The sequence below is a fragment of the Psammomys obesus genome, unplaced genomic scaffold (assembly GCF_907164565.1).
Source record: "Psammomys obesus unplaced genomic scaffold, mPsaObe1.curated_primary_1811, whole genome shotgun sequence".
NCBI classification, from domain to species: domain Eukaryota; kingdom Metazoa; phylum Chordata; class Mammalia; order Rodentia; family Muridae; genus Psammomys; species Psammomys obesus.
Genome location: NW_026596051.1, coordinates 35,269,015 through 35,292,180, shown reverse-complemented (window position 1 = coordinate 35,292,180; position 23,166 = coordinate 35,269,015). Strand labels below are relative to the sequence as shown.

Sequence of the window (23,166 nt, the reverse complement as noted above, 5' to 3'; positions counted from 1 at the left end):
TAAGGCACAGAGCACCTGTAGAAAGGACAGACTGTCCAGTCTACAGTCAGGTTCATTTCCTGCTGACTTTCCTTCCTTCTGAGGGAACAGAACACATACACAAGCTTCAAAATGCTGGCCGTGCCATCTCAAAGATTCATCATTGACCTGGTAATATCAAATGCCATGATTCTCTTGGCATGACTCTCAGTAGCTAATCCCCATGACCTGGAAGAGAGAATGTTACTGGGTCTCCACAAACTACGTCATAACTTTCCTTGGCTGTGCAAAATAAGATTTGAGTAAGGAAAGATGTTTCACGCTAACCCAACCCTGTAATTGGAAGCAACACACTTTTTGGGGGATTTGATTTTTTTTATTTCTCCCTTCCCTCAATTGGTTAAAAAAAAATACAAATTAACATAGGTACAAGGATCCCATTAAAAAAAAAGAGTGCAAAGCCACCTCTGGGGTGTAACTTACATATTTACAGGGGGAGGGGTGGCGTGGCCTCAGAGTCGTGTTTAAAGGCAGTATTACAAAATATATAAAGGTGCTCTTTCTGTTCTTCACAGTACATAAAAGAACCCTGCCTCATTTCCAAATGAGACACTATAAAACAAATCACTACTTACTATATAACTTATGAAGGATTCTGTACAGATGTATAGCTATAAATATGCCACATAAGTGGCTCTTTGGGAACTTTTATCTACAGAGGGGTTCAGTTTGGAATCTCAGCCTGTTCAGATGGTGATGGGCGTGTTAGGAGAAAATGGAGAGCAAAGTCTTATGGAGCCCCACTCCCTGTCCTGAATCAAGCTGAGGGGGACAGTGGTAGTGGGAATTACAAGGGGAGGGGGAGGGGCCTAAAAGGCACAGGTAAGATCCAGTGTGGCTAGGATTCTCATCCTTTACCTACAAGCCATCCACAAACCCTACAAAGCTTCAACTTGAATCTGAGCACACCTAGCCATTTCCCACCTCCTCCCTCCTGAGAATCCCCTTGGAGCTTTGTAGGAATGCAAGGAGGCAGGACAAAGCTCATCTGTGGAATGTATTTGGAAAGATCCCACTGAATGCATGAGCGGGAGGGTGAGTGGATGGATGGAACACACCACTAAAACCTAGCCCAGAGAGTCTCCTTGCACAAAACAGGATGAACACACCCTCTACAAGAAGATGATTCCAGATGGTACCAGTGGAGAGGGCCTAAGAGACCGGTCTTACACAAGTCCCATCAGGAATACTGCTCTCTGACCAAGAGGGTGCTAGTACCTACCCTGTAACCACAAGGCCCACATTCTAGATTAGACCCTAGGCAAATAAACAAGTGGGTGAGCCAAACATGTCGTGAACCCTAAGCCAGAGGACACTGTGATCCACTGCTTGGACCAGACATAACCCTCCAGCTGAAGCCCTGATGAGGACCATGTACCGACTATGGGCTCCAAACAATTACCTCATTTTGTCTGAACTGGCTAACCTGGGGCAGGGATGCTTAGGAGGGGCTACTGGGTAGAGAGCAGTGGGCTTTGATAAGAGAGATGTGGCTGAGGTTATACAGCCAAGAAAGGACTGCTTTGTACATATATTTACAAATATTCTTACATAGAGCCTTTCCAGAGCCTTCCCTAATGCCTCCCTTAACACTTGTCCTTTGGGTGAGGATGGTCCTTGAAGGCCTAGCCAGAACTGGATGCGGTCACCTGTGGGGCCATGTTCACAGCCTAAATCTGTGTCCTCTGTCTGTTGAGAAGGAAGGCGCTTGGGAAGCAGGGGACAAGGTAAGGCCAATTCGCCTATAGAATGATACTCTGCTAGAGTGGATAAAACTCTGTTCGTGGTAGGAGACCTGTGGGGGGGGTCCCAATGGGACTCAGCCCCACCTCCCCTGACTCCTGTGCGCCCTGCCCCCTAGAACACAGTGGTGTTGGACATGGCCTTCATGTCCAGGGCTTCCACTTGACCCTTGCCCTCATCTTGGAACTCTTTGGTCATAGCTACGTTGTCAAAGGCTCCAGAGGCCTTGACAGGGACCTCCTGCTCCCCGCCCCCCTCCTCCATGTCTCTGCAGCACTTGCTACAGCGGCAGCATTTGCAGCCACACACCAGGCAGCACACCCGGCAGCACACCCGGCAGCAGCAGCAGCAGCGTTTCTGGAAGCAGGTGGTGGCCAGGGAGATGACGTTGTCCCAGGGCTTCAGAGAGTGCATCCACAAGGGCAGGAAGTTCCAGTCTCGGAGCTTCAGGGGCAGGATCCGAGGGCACCTGGACTGCAGCATCCGGAGGCAGACAATCAGGAGCACCACTAGAATGATGGGCACGCCCACGCCCACCAGCACTGGCCAGCCTGCCAGAGACAGGCCGAACACGGTCAGCGGGGTCAGGAAGAAGAAAAAGATGAGATAGAAGACCGCAAACCAGCGATACTTGGCGGAGATGTTGCCCAGGCCTTTGGCCAGACGGATGGGCAGTCTGGTGAATGGGATTGGGTACCACAGCAAGATTCCGGAGATGTTGAAGAAAAAGTGGCACAGGGCAATCTGAAAGAGAGGACGTTGGAGAGGTGAGGGATGGGAAGACGTCGAGGTCACTTAATGTCTTCTTTGTGTATAGCTGGGCCTGTGCAAAGCTTTATGCTCAATGAACATGCACTGGAGATCATCGAAAGAGGGGGAAGAGAAGGTCCTGAAGGTGTCACCTGACATGGTTTTGCCTGCTACTTCACCATGCATGCCTTGGGTCCATTGTCTCAGCAGAGTAGATCCTTTAAACACCACCTCTTAGGAACCCATAGCTTTTGACTCTCTTCATACCTGGCTCCCCGTGGCATCTCCCAGTATCTTAGTTCTGCTTTTTTAATATGACAGAGTGCACGACTCTCATTAGAAAGCGGCCTGCATGCTAGGTATGGCTGTGTGTGCCTCTAATCCCAGCACACAGGAGGAGGCAGGAGTTCAAGGCCATTTATGAATTTGGGGCCAACACGGGTTTCATGAGATTCTGACTCAAACACAATAAAACAAACCACTGATTTTCAAAACCACAGAGAGGTTTCATCCCACCGAGAGCCCAGCAGTGGCTGCTGACCTGGAGGGAACTCCTCAGAGTGTTGCCTGGGCTGGCTAAGGCAGCCAGGAGGGCAGTGGTGGTGGTGCCGATGTTGGAGCCCAGCGTGAGTGGATATGCCCTCTCAATGGAGATCACCCCGATGCCTGTTGAGAAAGCACAGAACACTCGTCAGGGTCCCATTTAACCACGGGAAGAGGCTATGGTGACCCAGGGAGAGACCGGGGACAAAAAACTCACCGATGAGCGGCGTCATGGCAGAGGTGAACACGGAGCTGCTTTGCACTATGAAGGTCATGCCTGCCCCAACGAGGATGGCCAGGTAACCGGTCAACCATGCAAAGGGGAAGGGGAAATCTGGAAGACAAAAAGAGGGTGTGTCGAAAGTCCCAGGGACTGCCCGGGTGGGAGGCCTGGCTGGCACTTCTTCAAGACTCAGGAGCAGAGGCTAGGGTGAAGGGTTGTATCCCCACACATGACCTGAGCTTGCCAGGTGGCTTTCTAAAATCCTTCCCTAATCTACATCATCCTGCAGGTTCATGAAAGCCAACGATATGCTTGAGAGGCAAACAGACACTGAGATTGATAGAGTTAGGAACACACACACACAGAGACTGGTCTGGCATCATTGCACTCTCAGAGATGAGCTATAAATTCACCCCCTACTATGCATGGAATTGGGACCCTGGTTCTGGCAAACACCTAAGCAAAGAGATCCTTCTCCTGAGACTAGGGTGCAGGTGTTCACGGCCACATTTTGAGATCTGAGGAATTCCATTTTCCTGCTCTTTGGGTAGGCTACTTTACCAGCTGGGAGCGCCTGTTGAACAGTGAGTCTCATTGGCTGACAAAGTTCTCCAGAATCACAGCAGAAGTGAGGATAAAGGTGGACTAGAGTGGACAGCAATTGCCCCTTCCCTGAGAGCTACTAATAGCAGATCCATGGTAGTCTGGGGCATATAGACATCCGGCCAGGGAGAGGGCCTAGCCCTCCTGCTTATCTTCAGGGCCTTGCCTACCCTGCAGTGGGAGCCTGTACCTTTCCCCACCTACAAGGGACATCCCATTTCCAGGGAAAAGAACATCGTAGTCACTGTAACTCAGCAGGCCCAAGAATGAGTTCCACACAGAGACTGTTGCAAGATGGAAATCCAAGAGCCCCTCTCCGTGTCCGCACAATACTGTCCCCGAAAGGCTAGAACAGGATGGAGGCGCTGGACCTACCAGTATTAAGGGTCTTCTTGATGACAGCAGCAACTTGTCCCTTGAGAACAGAACCCAAGAGCTTGACTATCATGATCAGACAGCCACAGAGGATCAGCAGGGAGACAGTGAGCAGGATGATGCCCACAGCCAGGTCCGGGAGGTCAAAGTTCACGAAGATGTGCTGGCCTGAAGAGACACAAACAGGTGGGTCAGGAGGTCAGGGCTGTGCTGCCCAGAGTGTTGCCTGTTCCTTCTTGGAAACAATGTTGCATGGGAACTCGGGCCATCCATGTCCTTCTCGGTGGTTTGCTTTTGAGAAATGTTTGCTAGCTTTTTAAAAAACTTAAACAGGATTGTTTGTGTGTGCGCCTGCACACATGTGCCCATGCCATGTATCTGTAGAGACCAGAAGTCATAATTCATTCTCCGGAAGTACAGTTACAGGTGGTTTGTAAGCCACCTCATGTAGGAACTGCGATATGACGTAGGAATTGCAGTTCTTTGCATGAGCAGTATGTGAGCTTAGTGGCCGAGTCATGTCGTCAGCCCCTGTTCGTTTTTGAGACTGGATGTGACATTGTGCAGGCTGGTCTCCAACATAGGGAATAGCCAGATCCTCCGTCCTACACTTCTAGACTATAAGTGGGTACCCCCAGGCCTGACCCCAATTTGTGTTAACAAAGCTGCGCTTCCTGAGACTGGATGGTGAATTAAGGTCCTTAAATCACTTAGCTTGTGACGGGCAGGTCCTGGTGTCCAGCCCAGTTCTACCACCCAGCCCCTTGATATTTTCAATGGCAATTTTTAATAGCAAGCATTGAGGCATTACTAACTAAAGTCCTTCCTCTATATCCTTGGGACAAATCCAGGAGAATCACAGAAATATCAAAGTTCTCACTATGCAGCATTCATGGTGGTGGGCTAGGGGAGAAGGTGGGATTCAGGAAAATTAATCAGGAAGAAAGGCTTCCTAAACTGTGAGAGTATCGGGTGTCCTCAGGGCCTTACTCAGAAGGGATTCACTGAGGGAACAGACCCCACGTAACCAAACCAGCAGATAACCCATGGCTAATTGACAAAGGGATTCTAAGGCACACCAAGGCAGCACCGTGGAAACCAATCAGAAGCCCTTCCAGTGGTGGAGTCGCCAGAAGGCCCGGGGTGGTCTCCCCCACTCCTGTAACCACTGGGCTCCACACTGACAAGATATGCTCGTCAGATTCCTAGACCTCGCCCGCCTAGCTGGCCCGTCAGCCAGTTCCCACTCACATTTATCGATGTTGTCCGTGTGGGTCACATTCTGGATGGTCCAGGTCTCTACGCCATTGGTCCAGCAATGTGAAGTTGAGGTGCAGTTATCAGGCGAGGGTACGGTGACATTCACCTGAGTCTAAATGACAATGACAAACATGAGACATGTACATGGTGGGGACCGATGGGACACTTCATCTAGACAATGACCCTGTCACAGGGTGCCTTCCTCTCCTTGAAGGATTAGCGAGCCATGGCGACAGAAATCTGTTTTCATTTTATTTTACCAGCCTTTCTCATACATAAGCACACACACACACACACACACACACACAGGCACACTACAACCCAGAATTAAGGGTGAACCACACCCACACTGCACAGCAGTTTGGTTAAGTTTCTGCTCTGAGACTCGGATGTGTGCCTCTTCCGGAAATAAATAGTCTGGAAAGTGAGATGGCCCTGCTGCCCGTATTTGTGTGGTGGGACAGATTTCACGGTCTCCAAAGCAAGAGCAGAGACCAGGCAGCAGCCTTCTATGAGACCCACAAGCATTATACCAGGCCAATGCAGATGCATCTCACAGTGAAGCGAAGGTAGCTATCTCCCTGAAAGGCAGTGGCCAGATCTGACTCTCAGCAGCCTCATTTCCTGCTCCCTGTTCCCTGACCCCTCCTCCCCTGCAGACTTTTGATTTGCTGCTTTTTAAGCCTTTGGGTTATACACCTACTTATCCGCCCAGCAACTTTTCCAACACTCACCACATTGGTTATAGTTTTACACCAGATCTTGACCAGGCTCTTGTTACGGGCTGTTGGGTCGTTCATTGCAATTTGTTGGATGACCTTCTTATCCAGCTGAGGGAATCAATAGAGGAGCATAGGTCAGCACATCCTCGGGTGAAAGAACTGGTTGCTGATGGGGGGAGGGGCTTGGGTGTGTGGGAGCTGTGACTTGTGAGCCACTGGACACACGCTATATATAAAAACCTACCCCCAACTCCAGCCCTCACTGAGAACGCCATTATCGCCTTCACAAGGGTTGCCCAAGGCCATCAGAAATGAATGGTAATGTGAATATCTGACATAACAGTAGCAAAATTACAGTTATGAAGTAGCGATGAGAATTATAATTGGGGATCACCACAACATGAGGAAGCATATCAAAGGGTTGCAGCATTAAGAAGGTTGAAAGCCACTGCCCTAGGAATAGGCAGCTACTCAGAGCATGACAGTATGGTGAGGGCACTGGTAGCCAGCAGTGTTGCAGAGACCTAGTCCTAGCTGGCCCTTTCTCCATCCATATCACCATAGACACCAAGGACTAGAGGACGTGACTGGGGGCTCAGGTAGGAAGGGGAGTGGCCCACTCCACTGACATGACGTGGAAACTACGTGGTCAGAAATGCTCACTGATCTCTGAGACACCCATCAACCCTAATCTTACCCGGTTAGATGGTAAACCAGCCTGATGTCAAGGAAACACAGGTGACACTCACTAACAAATATCCCTAACTTCTGCCTCTCATGGCTCTTGTTCAAGTCCCTGGCCTCTTTAGGCTCACTGGAAGTGAGCCTTACCAATGTGGCCATTACCTGGATGATGAGCTTTGTGAAGGGGTCTGTAATGACTTTCAGAATGTCTGGGGCATCTTCTCCATTCTGGAACTGGAAGGTCTCCACCACGAGGTTGGTCAGAATCTCCAGGTAGTGGGTGGCAGCCTCCAGAGGCAACAGCACGAAAACAGACAGCCAGTTGAAGAAGTCATGGACAGTGGCCCCCGCAAATGCCCTGAGGGAGGGGTACACCATAGCCATATTATATTCAGAGTGAAGGCTTGTGAGACAGCCACCTGGTGCACACAGGTGCTTGCCCGAGGAGCACTTTGTCAGCTAGAACAGTATTTTAGGGCTGGAATCCTAACAACCACTGTTTAGCAGAATTGCATCAAGACCACTCCCAAGCCCTCCTTGCCCAAATTTTTAAGGCTGGGGAGAATGGCTCAACAGTTAAGATCACTGGCTATTCTTCCACAGGGCCTGGGTTCGATTCCCGGAACCCACAACTCAAGTTTCACCATGCATACATGTGATACATACATACATACATACATACAAATAAACATATACAAATGCAACAAAAAGGTATTAACAAAAATGTAATAAAAATGAAGATTTAGAAGCATTATGCATTCTTGTATGTGTACCACACATCCATGCCTGCCAGATCCTCTGCAACTGGGGTTACATCTAGTTGAGAGAACCTGATGCTCTGCAAGAGCAACAAGTGCTCTTAACCTCTGAGACGCCTCTTTAAATGTGTTAAATGTGCCTGGGCCACATTGAACTTGCTTGGAAGGCAATCTGACCTTGGAAAGGTGGAGAGCAGTGGGGCAGACAGCCAGAACTTTCTTACCAACTGAATTTTTTACATTTACAGGCTGAATGTGTCTGCCTGAGTTCATGTGTACTGTACCAGTACAGCAGCCCATCAGAAGGCCGGACACTGGAGCTTCAGCCGTGGGCCACCATACGGTGGTGAGGACTAAACCCAGGTCCTCCGAAAGAACAACAAGTGCTTGAGCTGTCTCCTCAGCCCCTGATTTTTTTTTTTCAAGACAGGGTTTCTTTGCATAGCAAAGAAGGACAGCCTTGGCTGTTCTGGACACTTTGTACACCAAGCTGGACTCAAACTCAGAGATCCACCCGCCTCTGTCTCCCCAAGTGCTGAGATTAAAGGCGTGAGCCACTGCACCTGGCAGCCACCGCTAAACATTAACCTCTAAATATTTTTGAAATTCTGAGACACAAAAACTTTCAAATTAAGAAACTATCCCAAGTCAGACAAAGAGCAAAAACTGACATTACATCACCCTTTTTCCTCAATGAAAACTGAAAATGTCCTTGCTAGAAACATCTCCAGGTCAGAAAACAGTTACTACCCGGTGAATTTGGTATGTGGCCACGGAGAGAAGCACTTGCTAAGAAGACAATGGTGAAATACTTAATTTCACTAGTAAAAAGAAATGTATCAAGTTCCAATGTTTGCTCTGTGGTATTAGCTAGTCACATTCTTCCCAGGGAAGGCAATTTAAGACACTTTCATGTAATGCTGATTTAGGGAAAATGATTCAAACAGTTTCTGGTGCTAAATAAACAAATGTACACAGGAGCCCTACAAACATTTAATACAGTCATTGTTGTAGATATCTACGGCAATAATCCAAACCTTTCAGGATACCACATATAACCAATATTGGTTATACAGAGCATACTGACATCGCATGGGGGGGGGAGCGGGTAAGCTAAGTCATTTATACCCCAACCACATGTGGGCACCTCATTAGATCCTTAGGCTTCTAGTCCACAGGCTACAAGGGAGCAATCAGCGTAAATAGTCATGAGATGAGCCCAGATTTTCCAGAATTGAAACCTAAGTGGAATCCTGGCTGGCCAGTCAATGACATCACTTTGTCTTCGAGATGAATATAATGGGGAATAGGGGAAGGCTATCTGGCCTCATGAGAAGATCAAATTAGAGAGTGCCTGTCTTAATGTGTATTATCATGTCCATCAAGACATGTCATCAGGGACCGAATGAGGTGGCGTGGTAGATGGGCCACTGAGGTAGCATCTCCTGTTGATTCATCAGCAGACACGACGAACATGACCATTTTTCCTGCAACAACCTGCTATAATATCAGCTGTTTAACCACACCAGAGTGGCATCATAGACAAGCCAGGAATTGCTTCTCTATTTTAATGAGCTCTGGTGAGTGTCTGTCGCTGGTTAGAAGAAGCCTGGAAACACCCTTAATTCCCATGTTAACAATGAGGCAGAGGGCTGCCCTTTGATTTTTCCAACTATCCTATTTTCATACCTCACATGAACTATATTTGCCTGTGCTGGCCTTCAGGTGAAGAGGTATTAGTTAAGTTAGTTTAACATGGAAGTTTGGGGAAGTTATAATTATCTATGACTAAGCGAGACAGGGAAGCCTGCCCCAACTGGCTTTGTTTCATTGGTGACACCCAGCTTTCATGTGCCCTGCTGAGGTGCCAGGTGCTCTGCCTGCCTAATCAAGTAACTCGTCGGTGCTGGGTATTCTAGCTCTGCTGATTAGCAAGTGGATTTTAATCTGGGATTCCCAACCCTAAGCAGGACTCTCGAGGCTCTGTCCGGGTAAAGTGCCAAACACACCTTCGTGACTAGTTGATGGCACTGACTCAAACAACAGACACGGTGGGCACAAAGCCTGCCCTGAGTAACTCACCTTCTGAACTCGTTCCGGTCTCCCGCCTGCATCAGGGCCACGATAGTATTGGTGATAGAGGTTCCAATGTTAGCGCCCATGATGATGGGGATGGCAGCCCGCACGGTCAACACTGCAGGGTAGAGAGAACTGTGAGGGAGCCTGCAAAGCAGGGGATCAACACAGCAGCTGAGTATTCTAGAAAGCAGTTCTCTGCTTCTTTGGAAGGTGCGTGTCGCACATAATACTGGGTAGCTACTAAAATCCAGAGAGGGAAGTCAATGAATCTGCCACGTACCCCATTCTTCAATGTAATTTTAAGGCATCAGCACACTTTTACACTTTTGTAAATTTACACTTTTGTAAATTCTCCCTGTCCGTGTCATAGGAGCCCAAGAATCAGACCAAGGGAATGGATAAGCCCCAGGGGTTGAAGGCATATCTATTTATTTGTTTATTTATTTGAGATATTGTGCTGTGTAAGCTTGGGCTGGCCTCAAATTCATGATGTGAAAAAAATTCAAAACTCTTAATTCTGGCTAAAATGCTGTCATAAGAAAAAAGAAGATGGGGAAGATAATTGTGACTTGGCCAGATAGGTAGGTCGAGTCCCCGACTCACATGAGGAAGCAACCATGCTGACAATGATGGATGAGGACGTGCTGGAGCTTTGCACCATGACTGTCACCAGCACGCCTATCACCAGTCCAGCCACAGGGTTAGACATGATGGAGTTGTTGCTGAAGAACTGCCCGGCCATTTTTCCTACAAGACAAACGACAGCCATTTGGGGGATAGTTAAAGATGGTGGCACCCAGCCCAAGTGTCCCCACAAGACCAACTGCCTGCAGAGTAGGAGCCCAGCCTTCCTCAGCTCGGCGTGGCCTTTGGTTCTTGCTTCCTGTTGTTTGTTTTTGGTTGGTTTGGTTTGCTTTGCTTTTTACATTGTCCTGAGAGAGACGCTGTTTGTCCACCTGAGCCTCAGTTCTTCATCTTTGACCTTCACCCTCTTATCCCTGGCTCTTATCCTTTTCCTCTATATCTTTCCACCTTCACCCTCCCTAGTCAGCCAGCCCTTTCCCAGTCGTCTCTGATCAGGAACCTGGCTTAGAACAGGTCCTCTGCCTCTAAGTAGATTCTCACCTTCAGCTGAGCCTGGATTCTACAGTCTTTCTACAGGATTTCTTTCTATGTGCACCTATGTGACCCTCAGTCTTTCCTCAACCCATTTTACATGGAGACCTAGAGGGGGCCTCGATGTGCATTGCCCAGGATAATCATAAGCCACACCCCTTATGATGCCTCCCAGGGTCAGGGACACTTAACACATTCAAAGTCAATTAATTTACCTCTTGGGTCCCTGACAATTGACCTGCACCCATCCCTCATCTCTCAAGTCAAAAGGTCAGCTCAACTAGGCATGGTAGGTCATGCCTTTTAATAACAGAAGTGGGAGGGGGGAAGAGACATGAGAATGAGACCATGCCCCCCCAAAAGCTTAGAATAAAGGTAGCACAAGACTTTAATACTAGCAGAGACAGGTGGATCTGAAAGTTAGAAGGCAATCATGTCTAAATAAGGAGTTCCGGAACAGCCAGAGCTACATAGAGACCCTGTTTGGGTTTTTTTTTGTTTGCTTTTTTGGTTTTTTTTTTTTTTTTTTTTTTTTAAAGACTATTTCTATTTTTAGCTCAAGAGAGGAAAAGCAGATCCACAGGATTCTGGGTCTCCTTGATCTGTGCTCAGGAATCCCACTGTGTTCATTACATGCTGTGTTTAACGTCTGGTTAGTGGCCTCTGAGCCTTGGTCTTCCATGTGGGACTTGTGGGAAGAACTGTTCCAGACAGGGGCTGCTCAGGCTGCTATCTCTGCTGTCATCCAGAGAGGGTCCCAAAGCTAACTAAACACACAAGGCCATTTCACTAGCCAATATGTCCTGGGCTCAGTACAGGGAAGGCATCTATTGTGGGCTCTTGCCAGCAAGGGTCGGCTTTGATCTTTCCTACTTGCTTTTGGCCTGAGAGATCATTCTTCTATATGCTATAGACAGAAGCCTAGTAGGGATTCCCCCAGATAAAAAGGAGTCAAACAGTTTCCTGCTGAGGTTTGTGTGTATTGGCAAGGATTCTGATAGCTGAAATCAGCTCTATCCCTGGCCCTTAGCTTAAGCTGGCCACTTAGATGTGGATCTTTTCTTCTCCTGATGGGAAGTGTCAGACATAGTCAAAGTCAGGTTTGCCCTCACCCACCCTCAACCATGTTGAAGCATGAGAAGGCCGGTGAGCTCTGAGCACCTGAAAGAGTAACCCACCTCCATCCCTAAGACCTGGCGGTACTCAAGTACTCACCTCCAACCAACTGGAAGGCACTGCTCAGTACATCCAAGGAGCACACAAACAAGTAGAGAAAGCACAGGAGAAGGATGAATTTCCCAATCCCCTGGAAAATGCAGAGGATCTTCCCTCTGGTGTCTCTCTCTGTGGTGAAGAGGGAAGGCACAACAGTTAGGAGTCTTCAGGGCTGGAACACAGATGTTTGGCAGGGCACGCAGAGCTCTGCCTTCTACCACCACTGGCTCCTGTTATCAATACTTCTTCTATATCAGAGCAAGCAGGGAAGCCTCCACTGCTGCAGGTTTTATGATAGCACATCACTGGAATGCACTTCACCAAACTCAGGTGGACCACAGTGCCAAAGGATGCAGGATCACAAGTAACAGCTCCTCAAAGCACCTTCAGAAAGCACATATAATTCCTGGAATCAGTTTCTTGAGGGCCTGCGCCTCATACATCCAGCTGAGCTACCAAGGTGATTCTCACCTCTCCTACTCAATTCCCTTCCCCTCCTACCAAATTCTATCCTAGCTGACTGGTCCCCTGGCTGATTGTAAGCCCACACCTGGACAGAAATATAAGCTCTGCTCACCCCATTTTTTTCTGGGCTGTTCTCACACCTCTTACAAAGCCTAAGCTAGGCCACACATACACTGAATCTGTCACAACCTTGGTCCCTGGAACACTGAGTAAAAGAACAAGGGGTGCCCTAGTTATTCTGCTGTTGAACCCTGGTACACAGAACACAAAGGTAAACGCTGTATAGACAGACTGGGTCCTTCTTGCCAGCATCTGCTGGAGGCTGGACAGCCACTTACCAGACCATTTGATCCCATTGTCCCGGAGTTCAGACAGGCCCCAGGGGTCGCTCCCTCCAGAGGGCTCCTCTATCAGAACCACAGTAGAATAGGACGGTAGAAGTTCAATCTTGGCTACAGAAGTCCCGCTATCATCTGCTCAAACAAGTAGCAAAGGCCATGAGGAATGGGAGCTGAATCTCCCTGGGCCCTGAAAGGAGGCCCATCCTGTGCCCAGGTGAGCAGCACTTACTTTTGCTGGTCTCCTTGTCTTTGGCTTGCGTGCTCGACTGACCTGAGGCCCCTTCAATGAATTTATTGGGGTTGGGCTGGGCATTTTCCAACTCCGGCCAAGGAGCCATGATCTGCAAAAGAGAAGACAGAGCTTAAGGATGCAACCGCTGATGTAACAGTTGCCTGAGGGAAAGACACTTCTTGCAGATCTTCTACTTAGGACTAGGAGAGGGAAGAGGTGTCTGTACCCATGGGCTCAATCTGCTAGTTGCACTGGGGCAAGTTCAACTATTAATCACCACCAAAGCATCCCCCCGGTGTTTTGATATCCACATATGCATATACACAACCTGCCTGTTTTCCCTACCATCTGGGTCTTCTGGGAAAGTGCGATAGAGCCACTCATGAGTGGCTGTGCCTCCGGACCAGTGCCTGTACGCCCCCAAGCACACAGTGCCAACTTCCTCTCTGTTAAATGGGCACAACTCTTCCTGCTTCTGGGGTAACGAGCCTGGGAGTGAATGTAAAGGTCTGATAAATCACAGCTATCACTGGACCATCTTGCCATCACTGGCTGTTTATCAGAGGGACATTGTTTCCAGGCTCTGCAGACTTCCTTGTAACCCATTTTCTCCACAATGCCCCTCTCATGTGCCAGCTCACCTAGCTGGCCACCGTTTGCAGCTTGTCCTGACACAATACAACAAACAGAGGATTTACAGAAAAGGAAGTACTAAAATGTTCTGACCAGAACCTAGTAGCTGAGCCTCATCAGCAAGTCAAGATATGCAAGTAGTTGCGGTAGCTAGGCATAATCCCAGGCAGCATTCAGAGGAACTCCAGGAGTTCGAGGCCAGCCTGGGCTAGAAATGCTATGAACATACCAGGGAAGTTCTCAAAATGACCTATTCATTTCCCTTTCAGGAATTAGAAGGGAAAGAACAGTAGCTCTCAGAAACACTGGCCTTATCCTGATCAGTTCTCCGGACAGGGCTTCCCAGAACCAGGGTCCAACTGCCATCTACTTCCTGTTTACCATAGTAGCACAGGCACTACCAAGAAAAGGGCATCCTTAGGGCCCTGATCTGCCTGTCCCGAGATGAGATAAGACCCAAAATATATTCACTGAATAGAGGGCAACACAGACCAAAAGGTATTTCCTGCTCAGTTATTCACAGATTTGTAAAATTAAAAAAAAAAAAATGGGGATGTGTCTTCTAATGAGGGCAGATCAAGTAGGTCAATAAACATGGAAACAAAGGAAGTGCTCTTTATGATGAATAAATGGTGCACTTTGCTCCATTCTGGCATGGGTCCAATAGGGCACCTAAGATCCAGGACCATTTCATGGGGCTCAGAGGAGGGGTGGGATATCTCCAGCTATTCAACTGCAGATTAAAAGGGTGGATTCTAGCCCAGTGTGTGGCCTGTGGTGACTCTGAGGTCAGCCTGACTACATAGGAGGTTCCAGATTGGCCTGGGAGTGACGATCCCATTAGCTCAGTGGTACAACCTTTGCCTAAACTGTCTAAGATCAAGACCCTAAACAGCAACAAAAACCAACAATAAAACTGTATAGGTTTGTCACATCCTACCTACCCAGGACGTGACCTCATGCTACTTACACAGGAGAAAAATCTAAGCTGGGAAGACCTGGCCACTGCCATGATCTTGAGAGCTTCTTCCACTCCAAGGTCTGTGTCTACCACTCCCTGAATTAATGCCAAGTGGGGATAGGACCCTAGTCTTTGGGTTGTGAGGATGGGAAGGTTGCAAGTTCCAGATCAACCTGGGATTATGTAGTAAGAAGATACCTTAGCCCCTGCTCCCCACAAAATCAGGTCCTCCATCCTGACTGATGGCATGGAAACATCTGTGTGAAGGAGTTGAACAACAGGGAGATGTCTGAGTGAACATCAGGAATGAAACAGCTCAGACTGAAGGCCCAGCACAAGGTAATTGGGGGGACGCTCTTGCTTCAACTTACATGACAAACGGAGTAATGGCAACTTTCTGTGCACACAAGGCAGGGGGGAGGAGAAGCAGAGTCTATGACACATGTTCCCTTCAGCATAACTTTCCTATTTGAAACTCTTGCCATCTCTGACTGCTCCCAAATCTCCCAGACCTAATGGCTCTACCTGGAAGCATTTCCTGATTCAGTTTGGGTACCATCCTGCCAGCCAGGGCCTCTGGAGCCCCCAACTGAATGGCAGTCACAGCTTCTGTAGTGTGGCCCACATCTCCTGTGGATGAACCTTCCTAACACATTGCTGTGCTATAGACTCTGCTGACTGGGACTGTCCAATTCCACCGGCTGTGGCCACCCTCAACTGATCCCTCTTCTCTAGGTGTGCTTCCCTCAGACTGGGGTCCTGAAACTTTGGAGTCCCACTTCCACCCTGACAGAGACAACCCACATTCTCCCTCCTGCCTGCTCTGGCCTTGCCCTTCTCAATCCTGGGGTGTGTTAACCGTGTGACTCATCTGGAACTCCATCACACATCACCATGATACCTCTTAATTAATTTCTAATGACTAGGACCATTTGATGAGCATCCTACCAGTGCCAAGCTGGTGCCTGACATACATTCTTATTCAGGCTTTATGCACAAGAGGGATGGCAGGCACAAAGGCAAAGGCAGGCTAGCATCCTAGCACTTTATACAGTTCTGCCAGTTTGGGGCCTCACCCACAACGGTCACACCAACATGACTTGTCTTCCTTCAGTACCATTTTGTTTATGGAACTGGGAGAGGGTGGCAGGCCATTTGCCTGGTGTGTGATTTACATTTCAGATGATGTTTCCATGGAGCAAGGTGCTTACTAGACCTTGACAACTGGGGCACAGGGGTCTGTGATGAGGGGAGTGGGCCAGTGTACTGAGGGATATTTACCATCACCCCTGTCTCTAAATACCATGACCCTCACCCAAATTTTGGCAATATCTTCAGACATTGTCAAATATGCTCCAGAAAAATGTTACATTTTTAGATTATAATTTCCTGCATTCAAGACACAGCTTTGTCTTTGTAATTATGGGTGAGCCCTCTTGCCCTTCAGTTTCCCAGGATGTAAACGTCATTCATGTTAATGGGGCCTCTGAGAGCAGTGTCCAGCACACTGTAGCTCTTGTGAGCATGCAGCATCTTTCTAAAAGGACATAACTTGGAGTTAAAGAATTAAAACTTCAAGCTGAGTATGGTGGCACACCTGTAAACCCAGCACTTGGAGGTGGAAAGATAACAAGTCCAGGACATGCAAGGCATCAGCAAGAGCCTGTCTCAAAAAAAGAGGGAAAAAAAACCCTAACATTCCAGCTCACACTGATGGCAAGCTAATCCAAGTTCAAGGCCAGCCTAGTCTGCGTAGTCCCAGGCTAGCCAGGGCTACATAGTGGAAGTCTGGTCTCAGACAAAACAAAACCAAAACAAACAACACCACAACCAACTTAAAACTGGGCAGTGAGTTCCTATAATCCCGTAATTTGGAAGGCAGATGCAGGAGACTGGCAAGACATAGACCAGACCAAGATAATGAAAGAAATGTAAAATAAAAAGCAGGACAGATGAACGGACAGACATACACACACCTACCTTTGAGATGAACCAAAGAAAGAGGGAGCCTCACATAAGGGGCTCTCTGTTCTTTATTTTTCCCACCAATAATCTTCAACTCAGGAAGTGTTTTCTCCTCATGAAAGCAAAATGTAAGCTCTCAGCAGGCAGTAACCTGCTGATTTCTCTCCCAGTGCCCAGGGGAATGAACATAGCAACCAAATGGAAAAGCCAGTACTCAGTTCCTGCTGAGGGAACTCACTGATCCATGCCAATTATGTCCAAGTAGCATTTTAGCCTGAGTCTTCCTGACAGGAGCCCGGCCCTCATCGACCTGTGCGAGTTGGATCGGCCAGGATTTTTTGGCTAGAGTAATTACACCTTGGCATCCTCGCCAAGGAACCTAACCACACAAGTTATTTTCCCTGTTAGCTATGGGATGTGTTCTGTGACTGGCTTTCTGTGACCGGCCCAAACCCAGCAAGAAAGACTGTCCCCAATCTCCGTGGCAGGCTGAACTACCTTCATCCACCTCCAGCATCTTTTATTAGTTTTTGCCACCGGAAGGAAGATGTATTTCTGTCCATTAACTGTGCTCCTTCTTGGGAGACTTCCCCATTCCAATTACTTGGTATAAAACACTTCCACTATGAAGCAATTCTGGTTCTCCATTTCCGGTGTCTCCTCTGTCACCAGATCCTGGACCAAGGAAGCATCCACACAGTTGGCACAACCATCTTGGCAAGCATCTGGAAGCACTGGCCACCCAAGGCCTAGTTCTTTGGCCACTCCCTCCCTGTCTATCCCCACAGCCACATGTACCCTGAAAGTAGGAAATGTCTGCACCCTGCAACCATCCAGCCATTCCACTCTGCGGCTCTAGCCCCACCCTCCCAGCCTCCTGTGCTCTCTATGCATGGTGACCCAGAGCCTGCAGCTAGAACTCTGCAGAGAAGAAAGGCTGGGCCTGGAGCAAGAAAATACCCTACAATTGGTCCCTGGACTAGGTCATCATTCCAGGGATCCTCCAGGTTCCTGCAAGCAGCACTTCTGTGGACACTACAGTGGCTGGTACATGGTGTAAGACACAGCAGAATCTCAGTGGAGGGAGGCCAGCCCTGGAGATATCGAGGCTCAAATGTCATCATCTCAAAAAATGGAACCGTGTCATATTCCTCCCAGACCTGTTATGAAGACTAATTGATAGTACGTGTAAGAGGCCTGAGCAGTACCGGGCACGATCAGCCAGCTGGGGAAATGAGTTGCATCATGATGAACTAGTCTAAGTACCACTTGGTGTACACAGAGAACCCATTGCCAGCCTTGGGCACAATAAGGATTCCAAAGGATATTAGTGATGTCATATGACATGACCCTTCAATAATGACAGAATAAAACAGAGGCAAAGAGAGCCCAGGAAACTGGTTTATAGTTACACCACTACCTGGGGTGAGAACTTCTTTCCAGGATACAATGACAAAGACCAAAAAGAAAAAAAAAAAAAAAAGCTTGCCTAAAAGTCACAGAGCCCTGTGTATGTGAGGGGGAGAGGGCATTAACAGCAGCCAGGGGTATAAGGGGAGCCTTCAGACCCTATGTAAGTATCAGGAGCTTTAGCCTGGCTCAAAGCAGAATCAGGAACACGGACTGGAAGAATAACCCATGTCCCTGCCCAGATCCCTAAATTAGTGGTCAAGAACTCTTTAATGACTGACTGCTTTGCCCAACAAAGACTTCAGACCCAGCAGTCTTCTGGGTATGACTGCTGGGAAGGGGTGGAGATAAACAGGGTGGACAGAAGATTCAATGAATCTGAGGTCACTGACCCAGAGACATGGCAGACACCGAACCTGCTTCCTGAAGAAGAGGCCTTAGCTGTTGGGACCCTCCAAAGGTTTCTCTTACTTCCAGATAGCATTATTGCCTTTATTTGCCTGTCCAACACCATACTCCTGCATTCATTTGCTACCTTCCAGAAGCAGCAAGCAAGGAGAGAAAAACACTCAGATGACACCAGGCTGTCAGTTGCCCAGCAAGCTCAAGTACTGTCTCAGGGCCCCCAGGTCCTGAGCCCAACCCAGGTCTGTTTCTATAGAGCTGCCCATGAGCCTCACTCTCAGACTCTTGGCTCCATTTCAGGGAGCCACACACAATGCCAAGAGGAACTCAGTGCTCCTGGCAGGCCCAGAAGGGGAAACTTGTAGGCTTTTCTAGGACCCAAACAGGGAAATGTGGGCCACCTGGCAGTCACCCACACCCTTCACTTTGCATTATTTAGTCCCAGGACCTGACTGGCACCAGTTGTATTTAGAGCTTGCCTATCCAAAGCCCAAGGCTGAATAGTGAAATGGCCCAGGGCAGTGGCCCTGTGTCCTCTCACTGGGTATGGCCATGGCACAAGACCACTGAACTTAAAAAGGACAGTGGTTGCCATGTCATGTACACAGATCAGCTCACTTAATGGTCTGGCACTTTAAGGCTTTCCCCTTGTTTGTACTGATGGGGTCAGAGTGTACTACGGCACCCATACGGCAATCCTTCTGTCTCAGAGTTTCCAGGGTTACAGATGTGCACCACCACACTCAGCTGGCGGTGATCTTTGAAGACTGAGTTTTAACAGCACTCAACAGAGGGAGATATTTGCTTTATTTTCATCATTTAGTACTAACTGCACAACAGAAAGGAAACCCGAGACACGGAGAAACTGCTGCAAGTCAGAATGGTGCGGCTTCAGAGACCATTCAACTCTACACACCTAATGTTCTCAGGAGGCCCGAGAAATTCTCATGCTTTCAAAGAGTGACCTGGAACCACTGGAGGTGTAATAGCTGCTCCCTCGCAGCTTTCTCGAAGCATCAGAAAAAGCACAATCCCCTGAGGGGGAGGTAGGATGTGATGAAAAGACCCAGATAAGATGGGCTTGGTGGCACACACCTGCAACCCCAGCACTTGGGAGGCAGAGGCAGGCCAGCCTGGTCTACAGAGCGAGTCCAGGACCGTCAAGGCTACGCAGAGAAAATCCTGTCTCAGGGGTAAAGAAGACACAGATAAGAAAGGTGTGGTGGCAGGGGCACATGCCTGAAATCCCAATACTGCTGTAGGATAGCAGAAGGATAGTCACAAGTCTGAGGATGGCCAGGCCTACAGCAAGACCTTGTTCGATAAATAAATAAATAAATAAATAAATAAATAAATAAGAATGAAAAGCTAACTATCTGTTCCAGGTCCTACACTGGAGAATGGAGAATGGTTTTACTTTTAGACCTTAGGTAAATGATACGAATTAACTTTTAAAAGACATTTAAAAGTTTGTAGCCTCTCACTACAAACTTAGGCCAACAAACTGCCACAACTTCTTTTAAATTTGTATTTATGATATTTTAAAGTACATTCTAGCTAGGTGGGGTAGGGCAAGTCTATAATCTCAATACTTGAGAGGCTGAGACCAAGGGTAACTAATTCAAGACTAATCTGACCTACAGGAGACGGTCTCAAAAAGCCAAAGGCTAGCTATGTAGCTCAGTGGAACAGTGACTGTGTAACATGGTAAGGTTCTGAGTTCATCCTTTAGGTTGCAAATATGTCATGTAGCTGACCAACTATTATTCTGCCTTATCTAGGGGGCTTAACAGGCTGAATTTGTAAACATAAACATATTGTAGCCTTTACTAAAATCTAGTATTTTCCAAATCAGATCCCCCAAATGAATCAAGTCTATTCTGCGTCTGGCTGCCCTAGTCAGAGTACTCTGGAGGAGGCTGGGAGAGGGGTGACTTGTGTAGCTTCCAAAACTGTTACAAAGCCTGCCCTTCTTGCCTCCCATTTACAAGCTTGTAAAACAGAAAAAGTCATTATCAGCCTAGAATAAGACAGCCTCTCAGTCCACACAATGGTCACGGTGGGGAGGCTCGGGTTTTCCAGAAATGCCCATCAGAGAGCAAGTTTCAGTCTTGCTCTGAAAGGACCTAAGATGACAGAGGCACCCTGCTAGCACCAAGCTCTCCTGGGAGACCCCAAAAGTATTACAGGACCGATGACATCTGTGGTTTCAGAAAATGCCCGTGCACTTATGGCAGGCATCTGCCCCCACAGAACTTGAACTCTAAGACAGTCACTTCCCTCTTTCGGCCTGAGCACGCTTGGTTTCCCTAACCCTGTGGAGGTGTTCTTCTGTAAGTTCCTAACAACACCTTCCTGCCTGGTACCTGTCTTCCTTAAGAACCAGAAATCAAATCCTAGGTTCTGCTCAAGACATCTGAGGGGCAAAAACCTTTCACTGGGTCCCCCTGGTCCCCCCCCCCCGGGGGCGCTGCATCCTCCAGCAGCCAGAACAAACCTAGGATTTGTGGAAAACACCTAGGTGTCACCAGGAGGGGAACCGGAGACACTCACACAGGTAGTAACCCAGGCAAAGCGAGAGCCTGGTAGATCCCACACCAAGCCACAGACATGGCTGTCATAGCAGCTTCAGGAGGGACATGTCCTCCTACACTAATTTTAACAAGAGTCATTCAGACAGCAATCGCAACCACCTTAAAAAAAGGAAAAAAAGGAGGGAGGGAGGGAGAGTGAGATTGGGAGGAGACGAGGGAGGGGGACACAGCCGGGATACAAATTAAATAAATTGTAACAAATGATAATAATTAAAAAAAAAAAGAAAAAAGAAAAGAAAAGAAGATCTTAAAGTTTGGGAAAGGTATGCTCTTATATTCTCCTCTGCAGCCCAGAGCCGGTTAGTTCCCTTGAGGTGTATCTACGAGAATGAAGTCACTTAAGAACTCCGTGAAGCTCCTGGCGAGCAGAAGCAGCCGGCAGCCGTGTAGCGGCGGCCGCGTACTCACCAGCGCTCCCTTCGCAGGTAAGGGACTGCAGGAGGCACCCAGGTGGAGCGCAGCCGAGCGCCGGGTATATATACGGCGAAGGTGTTGCGCAAAGAGGCCGGCGGCCGTCGCTGTCATCACGCCCCTCGCACATTCCAGGACCGCCTGCCGCCGCCGCCACGGCACAGCCTACCTGCCGGCCTGGTGAGCCCATCGCGACCTCGAGAGCTGCGGGGAGAAAGCTCAGACCAGGCCGGCGGAGGGAACGGCTGAACGGCCTGCGCCCCGGGGGCGCCCCGCGCGCCCCGAATCCCGGCCACCCTCCCGCGCGGGGTTCCTGCGAATGCCGGCCGGCTGTGACCCCTGCCCCCAGCCTTGTCCTCTGGGCCGAGAGTCCGTGCCTGACAGGGCTGGGGAGGTTAGACGCCGAGCTACAGATGGGAAGTTCAGGGACAGATTCTTCGCAACAAAGCCAGGATTGTTCGAGGTACCTCTGCCCTGGGACCTGTCTGGCCTGGGCAGTTAGAACAAGGCCAGTGCAGATCTCAAGACGGACTGTTAGGGAGTGGCGGGCCTGGAAAAGGGTTTCTGTCTCTACTGTGCCCTGGTTTCCCCCGCCTCTAAGGTGGAGGAGAGATCCTCCCTGGGAAGCCCCCAAGCTAGTACTGACCGCGCTGGGAACTGCAGACAGACTATAGAGCTTCTGATCCGAGCATAAATGCTTTGCCCGAGGCTAAGGAGCCAAGATTAAGACACAGGGTGATGCCACAGACTAACTCTTGGATCTGCTAAAACAGAGCTAGCCTGGGCTTGGGGATTCCTCGTTTTTTGTTGTTTTGTTTTGTTTTTCGACCCAAACTCGAGGAAGTACCTGTAACTAAGGTTTGAAGAGCTGTGCTGAGCCGAGCTCAGGATCTCAGCTACCTATCCTGAATTCCGTGCTCTTCCCCCTTTTCCCCCTCCCCAACTTGCTCCTGTGTAAAATGTGTGCCCTTGGTACACAGCCCCTTGTTAACCATCCTTGCTTTCCAAAGGGACCTTTCGGTGGTGTAGAGGAACAAAGAGGAAGGCTCGTTCCCATTAGACGGATGACAGGTGCCAACGCTGCCTACAGCAGCACAGAACCAGGCATCCTTGCAAACCTGCAAGAAAGCTAATCCACCTGGTGGCCCTGTTGAGGAATGATGCCCGTCTAGAGGGCGGAACTACCGGATGGCTAGGCTCAGCAAGCACCTCTCCAACCACTGACTGGGAGAGCAGAGGTCAGAGTATAGCAGCCCCCCTCTGCATGCTCAAGGAGCTCAGCCCTGCCTGTAGCCAACGGTGGGCAAGGTAGCCTACTCGCTCCCACTACAGTTTGTCCTCAGCAACCCAGAGGCCTTCACTGGTCATCTGTCCTGTGAACCTGCCTCCCAGGGGCTAAAGACTTTCTGGAGGCAGAGACTTAACTGCCTCCCCCGCTTGCTTTAAAATCACTTCCCAGACTCAGCCCAAAGTGAAGATCAGCGAGCAGAAACCTCGGGAAGTTTCCCTTATATGCCAATAGACAAAGGAAAAGTCATTTCAAGAGACGGCTCATAGCTACCTTCTTGCAGGGTGTAGCACACTTTAATCCTAGCACTTGGGAGCCAAAGGAGTTTCAGGCTAGCATGGTCTACAGTGA

At 48.9% G+C, this 23,166-nt stretch overlaps 1 protein-coding gene across 1 annotated transcript; it reads right to left on the bottom strand.

Moving 5' to 3' along the window:
- Positions 1–339: 339 nt before the first annotated feature.
- Slc34a2 (solute carrier family 34 member 2) lies at positions 340–21,596 on the bottom strand. The gene is made up of 13 exons (XM_055624308.1): positions 21,525–21,596; positions 13,146–13,257; positions 12,914–13,048; positions 12,111–12,239; positions 10,383–10,526; positions 9,783–9,894; positions 7,105–7,300; positions 6,271–6,366; positions 5,528–5,648; positions 4,277–4,444; positions 3,293–3,409; positions 3,074–3,198; positions 340–2,526 (listed from the first exon to the last, which is right to left on the bottom strand). Exons 2-13 carry the CDS (start codon positions 13,252–13,254, stop codon positions 1,897–1,899), a joined length of 2,082 nt encoding a protein of 693 aa, XP_055480283.1. The 5' UTR covers positions 13,255–13,257; positions 21,525–21,596; the 3' UTR covers positions 340–1,896.
- Between the last annotated feature and the right edge of the window lie 1,570 nt (positions 21,597–23,166).

Coding starts and splice junctions, on each gene's coding strand:
- Slc34a2 (XM_055624308.1), bottom strand. CDS start 13,254: ATGGCTCCTTGGCCGGAGTTGGAAAATGCCCAGCCCAACCCCAATAAA. Junction 6,367..7,104: donor TCACAAAGCTCATCATCCAG/GTAATGGCCACA, acceptor TGATTCCCTCAG/CTGGATAAGAAGGTCATCCA. Junction 2,527..3,073: donor CTCTGAGGAGTTCCCTCCAG/GTCAGCAGCCAC, acceptor CCTCTCTTTCAG/ATTGCCCTGTGCCACTTTTT.